Source organism: Nannospalax galili, unplaced genomic scaffold (genome assembly GCF_000622305.1).
Source record: "Nannospalax galili isolate Female #2095 unplaced genomic scaffold, S.galili_v1.0 scaffold1554, whole genome shotgun sequence".
NCBI lineage: Eukaryota > Metazoa > Chordata > Mammalia > Rodentia > Spalacidae > Nannospalax > Nannospalax galili.
Window position 1 is genome coordinate 88,230 of NW_008333898.1, and position 12,391 is coordinate 100,620.

The 12,391-nt window shown below is 43.5% G+C and overlaps 1 protein-coding gene across 1 annotated transcript; it reads left to right on the forward strand.

Moving 5' to 3' along the window:
* The first annotated feature begins 1,543 nt into the window (after nucleotides 1-1,543).
* On the forward strand, nucleotides 1,544-11,770 carry Champ1 (chromosome alignment maintaining phosphoprotein 1). The gene is made up of 3 exons (XM_008828894.3): nucleotides 1,544-1,969; nucleotides 5,603-5,708; nucleotides 8,950-11,770. The coding sequence occupies exon 3, from the start codon at nucleotides 8,999-9,001 to the stop codon at nucleotides 11,444-11,446; it is 2,448 nt and encodes an 815-aa protein (XP_008827116.1). The 5' UTR covers nucleotides 1,544-1,969; nucleotides 5,603-5,708; nucleotides 8,950-8,998; the 3' UTR covers nucleotides 11,447-11,770.
* The last annotated feature ends 621 nt before the right edge of the window (nucleotides 11,771-12,391 follow it).

The following is a 12,391-nucleotide window of genomic DNA, read 5'->3' on the forward strand; positions in this document are numbered from 1 at the left end:
AATTGAAGGAGAAATTAAAAATTTCCATAATAAACTAAAGGAATTTATGACCCCTAAGTCAGCTCTATAGAGGATACTGGAAGGAATACTTAGACTGGAGAAGAATAAACATAGTCAAGGGACCACAGGGGATAAATGAAGCATGAACGGGGATGGGGGAATGGGGATGAGGGGGCAGCAGAAAGATTAATTAAATGAAGGTGCACAAAAAGTTAAATGGAAACCTACAATCTTCCAACTCAAGAAAAAGAAAGTTTACTTAGGGGCTGGTAGAAAACGAGCAACATGAAAAGAGGGCTGCATGTTTTGGTGTTAAAGGTTTAAGCAGAAATAGAGGGATTGGGGAGAGGGTAGGAGATGGTTTGGTCAAAACTAAGGACACATGATGAAGCTTTTCAGAAACCCACAAGTTTTTAAGCTAGTTAAAAATATAATACATTTTTAAAAATATATATTTTAATATTTTTATTTTATGTGTATGAGTGTATTGCCTACATGGGTGTAAGTGCACCCATGTCATGCAGTGCCTACTGAGGTCAGAAGAGCTCACCAGATTCCCCTAGAACTGGAGTTATGGACCGTTGTTAGCCAGGGAATCGCACCCGGGTCCTCTGCAAGAGCAGTCAATGCTCTTAACCGCTGAGCCATCTCTCCAGCCCTAGAAAAATATAATACATTTTTTAAAAAGGAGTTTGCACAGAAGTACCCTGCATGGGTGGTCAGAGCTGCTTCTAGGGCCAGGAACAGGGTACCACCCTATCAGTTATGGGTCAGGGAAGCCCCAGATGCTCCCCAAACAATAAAAGAAATTGCCATTGTTCTTGGTTGTCCACCAAAACCAGACAGTAACGTTATTACTGAGGACACCACTCATTTTGTATGCAAGGCATACAGAAATCAAGCTCCATTGATGAAGTTCTCACCCTGCTGGCTAGCTTACACAGTTCCGAAGGGTGCTGTGTAGCCTGTTGGGCGAGAAAAGACATCAAGTGTCCCCAGTGCTGGCCCCCTGAATGCTAAAAAAAACCAAACCAAACCAAACCTCCCCCCCAACATACACACACACACACAAAATAGGAAAAAGACTGAGGAAAGCAGATTTCTCTCTGACTTCCAAGATCGCGGGCTGTCTGAGCGAAGCATGATTTAAGGATTTAATTCCTTGTGTTTTATGTGACAGGCAGCCTGGGCTGCTTAGATGAAGAGGCTCTGGGTTGGTTCATACGTCTCAACACCCAAAACAAAAACACAAGAAACTGAAATAAAAAGGGAAAAAGGTATATAGGTGTATAAAGTAACGTAAGCTAAGCAACTTCACAATTTTTCAAAGGAAATAGACTAAGACTGAAGCTAAAGGCTTCATTTCAACCATAATTGAAGATGCTTTCCGGGGTTGAATTAGAGACAATGAGAGCTCTTCACGCTCTTCTAGGATTTTATGTGTCCTGGTTTTTTGGTTTTTTGTTTGTTTGGTTTTGGCCTTGTTGAGACAGGGTCTCCCTGTAGCCCAGCTGTCCTGGAACTCACTATGCAGACCAGGCTGGTCTTGAACTCACAGAGATCCGCCTGCCTCTGCCTCCCGAGTGCTGGGATTAAAGGCTTACGCCACCACCCTTGGCGTGTCCTGTATTTTTACCATGGGCAATATGCCGATGAAAGTGTCGTTCATACAAGAGAAACAAAAATCCTCAGGGTGATAATGGAAAGAAGGCGTGGAGAGCGGGTCCCCAAGCAGCGCCAAGGGGCCTCCTAGGCCTTGGGCAGCCGAGAAACCCCTCGAGCCCCGCCCAGCAGGAGAACCTTCCGCTCCCGGGAGCAGACACGAGGAGGCGCTCGAAAGCACTTCCGGGGCGGGCAAGCGGCACTTCCGGGAAGGTCCTGTTTCCAGCCGCCATTCGGGAGTCCTTGGAGCAAGCTCAGCGTTTCCTTTGGGCGTTTCCTCGCTTCACTCACGGATACCTCGCCCGAGGTGAGGAGTGGGCGGGCGCCTTCGTGCTGGCGGTGCGGCGGGCGCCTCGGTGCGGACTCTGCTCCGGCGTGGGTGCCTTGGTGCGAACGGGAGGGCGGGCGCCTGATGGGGCAGCGCGCCGAGGCCTGGAGGCCCGAGCGCAGCGCTGGCTGCCGGCCTCCTGTCCTTAGGTTCTGCTTGTGCGGCCGGCGGCTCGCTGGATGGGAGGGGCTCGGTGGGCGGTGCATTTTGCTGTAGGGCTGCAGTCGCGAAGCCGGGAAGCCCAGACGTAGACCCGGCGTAGAGCTGGCCTTGTTCTGGGGAGCCATTCAGATGGCTGCGAGCGCGAGCTTGGTGTTTCCAAGAAAGGACCAGAGAGAGCTCTGAAGCCTTGCAGTGGGAACGTAAACTGGTGTCAGTCTCGTGGTTCCCCCAAATTTAAAATTAAAGCCATCCCACGCCCCAGCAGTTCCACCCCTACGTTAAACAGATCAGTGCTTGCCAGAAGCACGGGGAGCTTTAATGATGCATGGATGACATGCAGCTGTACGTATGACCAGAGCACGAAAGGAGCACCCCCTGCCCCAGCTGTAACAACTTAGGCTGGAGGTGTGGCTCCGGCGTGAGCCAGTGCTCAGCATGGTGATCCTTGGGTTCCACTGCAGCACTCCTGAAAAAAAAAAGTTCTATCAGTTCCAAATCTGCCGCCTCCTCTGCTAATTAACGAAAATTATTAATAATAGAAACAGACGTAGACATATATGGGAATTCTTTGTGATTTCTATTTTTTTTTCTTTAAACACAAACCACTCGAAATTTTTATAACTTGAAAAAGCTAGTAACAAAGAACAGTGCTACAGACTGACAGAGCTAATGTCCTAATTTCCCCTCTTGCTGTGATAAAACATCCATCCAAAGCATCCTGGGGGAGGAAAGGGTTTATTTCATTTTGCAGCTTACAGTTCATTGTTGAGGGAAGTCAAGACAAGAATTCAAGCAGAGACTGAAGCAGAAACCAAGGAGGAACGCTGCTTACCGGGTTGCTCCCAGGCCCACTTTGGACTGGGCCTGACTATATCATGGAGAAAATGCCCCACAGATATGCCCACAGGCCAATCTGATGGAGGGAATTCCTCACTTGAGGCTCCCTCTTGCCAGTTGTGTCAAGTTGACAACAAAGATTAGCCATCGCTACCAGTTAGTTTTAAACATGCACCATGTGTTGGATTTTAGTATCAACATTTGTACATCAAATGTATTTTAAAAGACAATCAATAGTATTAGATCTCAAGGAAAAAACTGGATGGGACTAGTTGCGATTTTTTTTTTTTTTTTGATCTTTTTGAGACAGGGTCTCCCTGTAGCCCCAGCTGGCCTTGAACTCACAGAGATCTGCCTGCCTCTGCCTCCTGAGTGCTGGGATTAAAGGGGTGCACCACCACACCTGGCTTAGTGAATTATTTTTACTGTTAGTGTTAGCAGCTTTGGATTCTGAACTGCAGTCCATGAGCATTGTTCAACCATGTAAGGGGTTGTGTTTCAGCAGAGATCCAGAATCAGGAATATTTTTCTGTTGATTTCTTTGACTTATGTGATCTTTAGGCGTTGCTTCTCAGCATTTTTCTACTTTGTAAAGTGAAGAGTTTGGATTCAAATCCTCTTTGAACTTTTTTGATTCTGTACCATTTGCTGGCTTCATTGTGGTCCTACTGACAAAGCACCTGTTCCAGTTCATGGTGAAGCAGTTTATATAAAAAGTTTTCTGTTTTATCCATAATTTTCCCTTTTTGATGTTAAATGTCTACACTCACAAGTCACTTTTTAAATATTGCTTGCCAACATGATTTGTTTTGCTATTTCTTAGGTTTCTAGAAGAACCCCCTTTTTTCCTCCCTAGTGTTAGTGATTGGATCAAACCTAGGGCCTTATGCGTGCTAGGCAAGTGTTATACCATTGAGCCACACCCCCTGTACCTGTTAGAGACTGTTAAAGAGTTCTTTCTACCCAGAGCTGGATACTGGAGGGCTGTGCTATAAGGAGCACGTATTCCTATGCTTATGCAATGATGCATGGATTATAAATGCTTGAGAAGGCACATCTAGTTTGGCTCATTGTACTGGCTTTTCACCATCTTAGCAAGTCTGTGTTAATTTGATCATGGTGTCCTAGAAAGAATCCAGTTAGCTAGCAGAATTTTTCTTCATCCTTTGTCAGATGTTGGTATTTGCTTGGTGTTATGCAGGCCATTTGACAGCCTTGAATTTCCTCCACTATGGATTGGAGTTATTGATTCTTGAGATGAGTACACAGCCTGTAGTTTTAAATTCATGAGTGTTAAGATTGGGTTCACACTATTCATGGAATAGTGTTAGGATTGATGAAATATTTTCTGAGCATACCCAGGAGTATGCACAGATTACAGAGGTGAACAAATGGATGGATTGTGCTGGTTCTATGAAAGCTGTGGCCTGGTGTCAAGCTGAAGTGGCAGATGGTGACTGCTACAGTGGAAGTGTGCATGTGACATAGTGAAGGGAGACTGAGAGGGAGTGGGAAAGTTTGCTGTGATTTTAAAAATGTCCTATCGTGCGCACGCCTTTAATCCCAGCACTCAGGAGGCAGAGGCAGGTGGATCTCTGTGAGTTCAAGGCCAGCCTGGTCTACATGGCAAGTTCCAGGCCAGCTGGGGCTACAGAGAGAGACCCTGTTTCAAAAAGACCAAAAAAAAGTCCTATCTGAAGGATGAATGGATTTGCCTAAAGGGTGGGTAAAAAGATGGACTGTGTAGGAGAGGAAATGCCTTGGGGAAAGACCAAGAAGCTTGAAGAGTCAGGGAATTCTATTACATGTGATTAGTGTTGAAAGTGCAGTATGGTCAGGGTTAGACTAAAGAACTTTATGTGCCATATTGAGATTTATACTGCAGATGTCTGGGAGACTTCGAGGAAATGTGACCAGGAAACTTACACTTTTGGATTTGGGAGATGACTTAGTATGTGTAGATTAGGAAGAAGAGAGGTTGGTGTCAGAATTAAAGTGGTGATGGGTAGGAAAGGGTTGGTGAATATGCTGGCTTATCAGAAGTGTGTTGCCAGGAGTTAGCTGTGTATAGCCAGCTCAGCCCATTTTGTTTTAAACTCATCCAGAGGACGATGCTTTCTCTTGCACAAAGGAAGAGGCCAGAGCTGTTATTGAAGTGCATGCTTCCTGCCAGAGTCCTCTTCCTTGCCCCTTGGTCCTCTTGACTGTGGTGGTCTCTACCATTGCATATGGTTAGGATGAACAGAATGTCTGGGTTTTTTTTTTGTTGTTGTTGTTGTTGTTTAAACAATGTCATTCCACAAGGAGTCTGAATGCTTGTCAGAAATGTAAATTAATATTTCCCGAACTTGCATAAACTGAAGTTAGATGATAGGATTGAGAAGAGTCTAATTCTTCTTGTAGTAGATTGTCGTGTGAAATTAGGTGACAGAATCATGAATGGTGTCTGCCACAGGCTCTGGTGCTGTTCCAATAAAGCAAGTATCCAGGTGTGCTGGATTGGCTCTTCAGTGTTGGAGGAAACCCTGTGGGAAAGGAAATACACAAGATTCCTTTACAGGGTTAGGATCAGAACGGATACAATTTTGATGAGCTTTCTGTTTTGTTTTTCAGGCTCATCGTCTTTTTGTCCTACTCTATGTTGTTCCATGGATTAGTAAAAAAGCCATGTAACTGCCTGCTCTTTGAGGACCACCTTTAGGGTGTCTCGTGATAGCTGGTAAGTCTAGCAGGGAAAGCTGCAGCTCTCTTCCTAACTCCAAAAGCATTTGTCCATGACTTATAAAGTATTATTGTGCAGGTATTTTTATTTGCTTATCTGTTTGCCTTTAATATTTTTTTCTCATTTTTGCAGCCAGACTGGTTGGCACATGCCTATAAGCTCAGTGCTCAGAATGTTGAGGTAGGAGAATTACTGTGAGTTTGAAGCCAGCCTGGGCTGTAAAGTAAGAGTCTAAACAAACAACTCATTTTTTTTAATGTTTAGGAGAATATTTTATGATTAGAAAAAATTTGAAAAGTTCTTGCCGTTCTTGAGGAAAAACTGCAAATGCGTACCACTGTCTCTCACAGTGTGAGGACATTCATATGCCTACACGTCTGTGTATCCCACACCCATCTCTAGGTGCTGCATGCTCACCTGTGGTAGAATTTGGAAACTATAACACTCTAAAGAACTTTTAAAAGTAGGAAGTTATTAAAGTATAATGGAGACTCCACAGTAGGCAAATTTGTTAATGGGACTTTACTGGTGGCCAGGAGAGTTGCTACTAGAGGAGCAGAGGGCAGTAAGCGCATACCTCTGCAGTGGTGTCCCTGTGACACAGGATAAGCTTCTCTTGGCTGTTGACTATTGCCACTTAGAGCCAGATGAGGTTATTGAGACACATACTTTGTTTTTCTCTGAAGTCATCTAGTTTTATTGAACATTAGGCTCTGAAAGCAGTTAATGCATTCTTTTTTCTACATATTTTCTTCCTATTTGGAAGTTACGGATCATGTAAGAGATGTTTCTATAGTGCTAAATTATAATTTGTTCTGTTACAGTCTTTTTAACCTTGAAAACATTTTCTAAGCCAGGCATGGTGGCAGCAGATCGCTGTGAGTTCAAGGCCAGCCTGGTCTACGCAGTGAGTTCCAAGCCAGCTGGGGCTACAGGGAGACCCTGTCTCAAAAGACCAAAACAAAACAAAAAAAATCTTACCTTGTTATTAAATTACTCTGTTTGTTGTATTTGGAATTAATAAAGGGCAAACCTTTAGTTTTAAGTGCTGTAGTCTCTGCTGGTCTCTCATGGAGAGGAACCCACACCATCCCCTTTCTCACAAAGCATATCACATGCTCTCAGCCGTGGCTCATACTTTCTGTAAATGGTGGAGCATCATTTAATGAGAAAATAGATTTATTTTTAGACACGGGGTCTCATCATGTTGCCTAGGCCTGCCTGAGAACTCGCTCCTAGGTTCAAGTGATTCTGTTGCCTCAGCTTCCTGAATAGCTGGGACTGTGGGCACATGTCACTGCACTTGATAATGAGAAAAGATTTTGCAATGTGCTTGGTGAATAAGCTCACTGTGTTTTATCAGTTGCTGGCTCCCATGCTGTGAATAGCATGCTCTGTAAATGTAATGTGGCTAGCGGGGGGAGTGCAGGGTAGAGCACTTGCCAGCATGTATAGGGCTTTGTATTCAATCCCCAGGACACCCCAAAAAACAAGCCAAAATAACAAACTAAAGGCTACCAATGTAAAAAAAAAGAATGAAATTATCAAATTAGGAAAAACATACTAAATTATTTTTAAAAATGGAGGTTAGCATAATTTAAGCCAAGTGTGGTGATACGTTTGTAATCCCAGCACGTGGGAGGCCTAGACAGGAGGATCCAGAGTTTGAGGCTCACTTGAGCTGCAAAGAGACCACCTGGCTCAGACACAAAGAAAAGAAAGTATACTTTAAAACCCACAGAATAAAGATGGCCTTAAGTTGGAAATTTCCTATGTAAACAAGTTGTGTGTGGTTAAATAAAAATAGCAAAGTTAAAGAGATAAATGATAACTGGAAAAAATGATTTAAATAAAAAGGCTAATTTCTTTGTAATTAAAAATTCACAAATAATAGAAAAATGAACAAAGAAAGTGACCTAATATCTTATTTTAGAAATAAGGCTAGTAGGGAAATTGTTCAGTCTTTCTCACGAAAGAAAAGCACATTAAAAGGGAAAGTGGTCATGTACACCTATACTCTCAGCACTCAGGAGACCCAGGCAGGAGGAGGATTGTCCTGAGTTTTCAGGCCAGCCTGAGCTACATAGTACCAGTCCAGCCAGAGTTACCTAGCAAGACTTTGCCTAAAACAACAAAACTAAATAAATTTTTAAAAAGCACATTTTCAAAAGAAAGGAATACGTATTAACATAGTAAGATACTAGTTGCTGCCTAAGTATAGCAAGGATTTGGAGTTTTAATTTTCAGTTTTGAGGCATTGGGGAATTCTCTTATATACTGTTGGTATGGAATACAGTAATTTAAAATGCAAACAGCTTTTGAACCAAGTATTGTACTACTAGAAGTATTATCTGCAGAAATACTTTCACATACAAAGGCTAGAAGGGAATGTTATACTTACTTTGTATGTAAAAATGCCATAGATATTTTCTTAAAGCAGGTAGATAAGTAGGTTTAGTATGGTCTATCTGTATAACATTATGTATTCTCGTATGTGCCTGGAACATTTATTTCCTCAACTCTAGGTACATTGAAGAAAGCTGGCTTAAATTTTAAAAAGTCCTCCTTTCTGGCAGCTGTCTTCTAGCCTTACCTCCCCCTCTGAGCTGCCAGTTGCTGGCATGCTCTGGAGAGCTCTGTGGGGTCTTGTTTAGGACATCTGACAGTTTTTGTTCGCTACATTTAATCATAGGATTGATAAAACATTCAGAAAATATTGATAAGAAGTCAAACCAGGATCTAGTTAAAATAATCTTTTCATATCTGGACTTAATCATTTTCTTGAAAGGATTTAATGTTTCTTTCTTACCTTTAAATCACCTAGATCTAATCTTGATATTTTTCACATTTGTATGATGACAACTTGTTGGTTTAGGATTTTAGCATCCAAGTGTAAAGCCATACAGTAAGTCAGCCTGAGGTCAGTCTTGGGAAATTGATAGTCCTAAAACCTAGAGAAAGTAAGTCAGTTAATTTCTCTGAAACTCAGTTTCTTCATCTATAAATGAAAATAATGTTTGAGTGATAATGTTAGTATTAAATGAGATGATCTGTGTAAAATTTGTAGCAGAGAATTGTGATGTTGTGGAAAGTAATCCTCCCTTTCCTTGAAAACTTGTAGAGATAATTAGTAAAGCATATGTCTTTCTTTTAGACTTAAAATATACAGATATAAAGTGGACAGCATTTTATGCAGCATAGTGTCCCATGAAAATTTCTTTCTACTTTTTTGCTGCAGTGTTGAAAGTCTTTAAAGACCAAGTCATTTGTGTTGTGACAGAAAAAAGATGGAAGTGATTCAGGAACTGCATAAACCATCAGCAAGCCTGGAGTGTGACCACTGTGGTTTCAGAGGCACTGATTATGAAAATGTGCAGATCCATATGGGCACCATCCATCCCGAATTCTGTGATGATATGGATGCTGGCGGACTGGGCAAGATGATATTTTACCAGAAGAGTGCAAAGCTCTTTCACTGCCATAAGTGCTTTTTCACCAGCAAGATGTACTCTAATGTGTACTATCACATCACATCCAAACATTCGGCCCCAGAGAAGTGGAATGATAAGCCAAAAAACCAACTGAACAAAGAGACAGATCCTGTGAAAAGCCTTTCTCTTCCTGAACACCAGAACACACCCTCTAGCCCAACAGAACTAATGCCGACCCCAACCCTCCCTGCAGAAACACAGAAACTTGGTCCAGGCTTGTCTCCAGAGTCACCAAATTCTGTTCCTCCTTCCCTAGAGCCTCAGAACCCTAGCCCTGTTGTTTCTTCTGAGCAACAGGCCCCTTGTCTTCCTGCTGAGCTCTCAAAGCCTGCTCCTGTTTCTTCCCCTGAATGTCCAGAACCAGCCTCTGTGGTTTCTGAACCACAGAAGCCTGACCGAGTTCCTTCTCCTGCGCCACAGAAGGTTATCCCCGTTTCTCCCGAGCCAGTAAAGTCTACTCTTGCTAGCTCCAAGCCCCAGAAGCACTCACCCTTTGCAGATACAGGACCCCCACTTTCAGCCTTGTCCCCAGAGTCACCAGTTCTGGCCACTTCCCCTGAGCCTTGGGGGCCATCCCCAGCTCCATCTCCAGAGTCTAGGAAGCCAGCACGGACTGCCTCCCCTGAGCCAAGGAAGCCATCTCCATCAGAGTCTCCTGAACTTTGGATACCATTCCCTGCCATCTCTCCAGAGCCTCGGAGACCAGCCCCAGCTGTTTCACCAGGTTCCTGGAAGCCAGGGCCACCTGGTTCCCCCAGGCCTTGGAAGTCTAGTCCTTCAGCGACTTCAGGACCTTGGAAATCAACTAAGCCTGCTCCATCTGTGTCTCCTGGACCTTGGAAGCCAATTCCTTCTATATCACCTGGGCCTTGGAAACCAACTCCATCTATGTCCTCTGCATCCTGGAAGTCTTCAGTTTCATCTGGTTCTTGGAAAACTTCCCCCACATCTCCAGAGTCGTGGAAGTCGGGCCCACCAGAGCTCCGAAAGACAGCTCTCACTTTGTCACCTGAACATTGGAAGGCAGTTCCCCCTGTGTCTCCTGAGCTTCGCAGACCAGGCCCACCCCTCTCCCCAGAGATCCGCAGTCCAGCAGGTTCTCCAGAGCTCAGGAAGCCTTCAGGGTCACCAGACCTTTGGAAGCTTGCTCCTGACCAGCGGAAAACTTCCCCTGCTTCCCTAGATTTTTCTGAGTCCCAGAAAAGTTCCCCTGGCAGTTCTCCTGATCTCCGGAAGTCTTCCTTTATTTTGGAGTCTCAGAAGTCTAATGTCTTCCCTGAGACACGGAAACCAGGTCCTTCTGGGCCATCTGAGTCCCCCAAAGTAGCCTCTGATATATGGAAGCCTGTCCTCTCTACTGATGCTGAGCCTAGGAAGTCCACACTTTTTCCTGAGCCCACCAAAACAGTTCCTCCTGTTTCTCCAGAGCCACGAAAGCGTGTACTTTTCCCAGAGTCCCGGAAGCATGTACTTTTCTCTGAGCTCACCAAGTCTGCTGTATTCTCAGAGGCTCAGAAGGCCACTGAGCTTAATGATGAGCTACAGCTGGAAGCTGTTGATGACACCCAGTCTGATCCTCTGGTCCAGGAAGAAGCTATATCTATAGGTTCTATACCTAAGAAACTTTTAGAAGATGCTTTATTCCCTTCCTCTAAGAAGCTCAAGAAGGACAGCCAGGAGAACTCAGATGCTGAGCTCAGTAGCAGTGAACACGTCAGAACAGATTCAGATACTGTAGATATCAGGGGTCAAGAATCAAGCAGTGATCAAGAGCAGGTAGATGTCGAATCTGTTGATTTCAGCAAAGAGAATAAAATGGAGATGAGTAGTCCAGAGCAGTCCAAAAATGTGCTACAGTTCACTGAAGAGAAGGAAGCGTTCATCTCCGAAGAGGAGATTGCAAAGTATATGAAGCGTGGAAAAGGGAAATATTATTGCAAAATTTGTTGCTGTCGTGCTATGAAAAAAGGTGCTGTTTTGCATCACTTAGTTAATAAGCACAATGTCCACAGCCCATACAAGTGCACAATTTGTGGAAAGGCATTTCTTTTGGAGTCTCTCCTTAAAAATCATGTAGCAGCCCATGGGCAAAGTTTACTTAAATGTCCACGCTGTAATTTTGAATCAAATTTCCCAAGAGGCTTTAAGAAACACTTAACTCATTGTCAAAGCCGGCATAATGAAGAGGCAAATAAGAAGCTGATGGAAGCTCTCGAATCGCCCCTGGAAGAGCCACAGATCTAGTCTTCAAGCACCATGTCAGTACTTGCCCTTCAATGTTTGCCAAAATTGTAGCTTGTTAAGTAGCCTAGTTAGATCTGTAGGTGGTGTTGTGCAGTGTATCCCATTTACTTGTCTTAATAGTGTTACAAAGAATAAGCACTTGGTTATTTTTTCATGAGCTCTTGTTTATGTGACTGCCTATTTTTTAAGTCATTACATTTATATATTCCAGATGGATGCAATTCATTTTCTTTAAACATATTTTAGTGGTAATACAAGGAACTAGGCTTTCCATTTAATAAACAAGAGAAATTTTAACCCTAATTAAACCCTCCCCCCCTTACCCCCCCCCCCCCCCCCCCCGTGTGTGTGTGTGTGTGTGTGTGTAAAAACTGATCTCAGATCATAGAAGTCATTAGGTAGAGGGCTCGGTGGTAGAGCACTTGCCTAGCGTGCTGATACTTCATCAGTCCCAGGGCTCAATCCCCAATTTAAAAAAAGATAGGTGGGATGTTTAGGAATTTGGCGTGGAACATAAATTTGAGAAAAATTTCGTTACCTTAAATGTGTTTTTGAGTCATAATTTTCTCTTTGGTCAAATAAAATTAGTTCATAAATCTGTAATAGTTTCTAGATGTTTATTATTATAGAGAGTTGGAGTCTTAGTTTAGGGTCACTGGTTTTCTGCTGACAGGACAGTTGAGTAGGTATTTAAAGCAATTTGGTATTTTCTGCAGGAGGCCAAGAAGGCCATTGTGGTTCAGGGTCACACTTGCCCTTAGTTGCCAATGGAGTCTTCATATGGTATCTTGCCCTTCTCTTTCCGGCCAGCTCACATTAACAGATGATTGAGCCTTAATTGCCAAATGTGTTAGAGTTTGTACCTCCTACTCCTGGGCCTTACATGGCCCCTGTTTGGGCTCAAGACCAGGGTAATGGGTAGGAGTGGAAAGTCTTCCAGTTTCA

What these genes read in the sequence shown, in the direction of transcription:
- Champ1 (XM_008828894.3), top strand. Translation starts at nt 8,999, where the DNA reads ATGGAAGTGATTCAGGAACTGCATAAACCATCAGCAAGCCTGGAGTGT.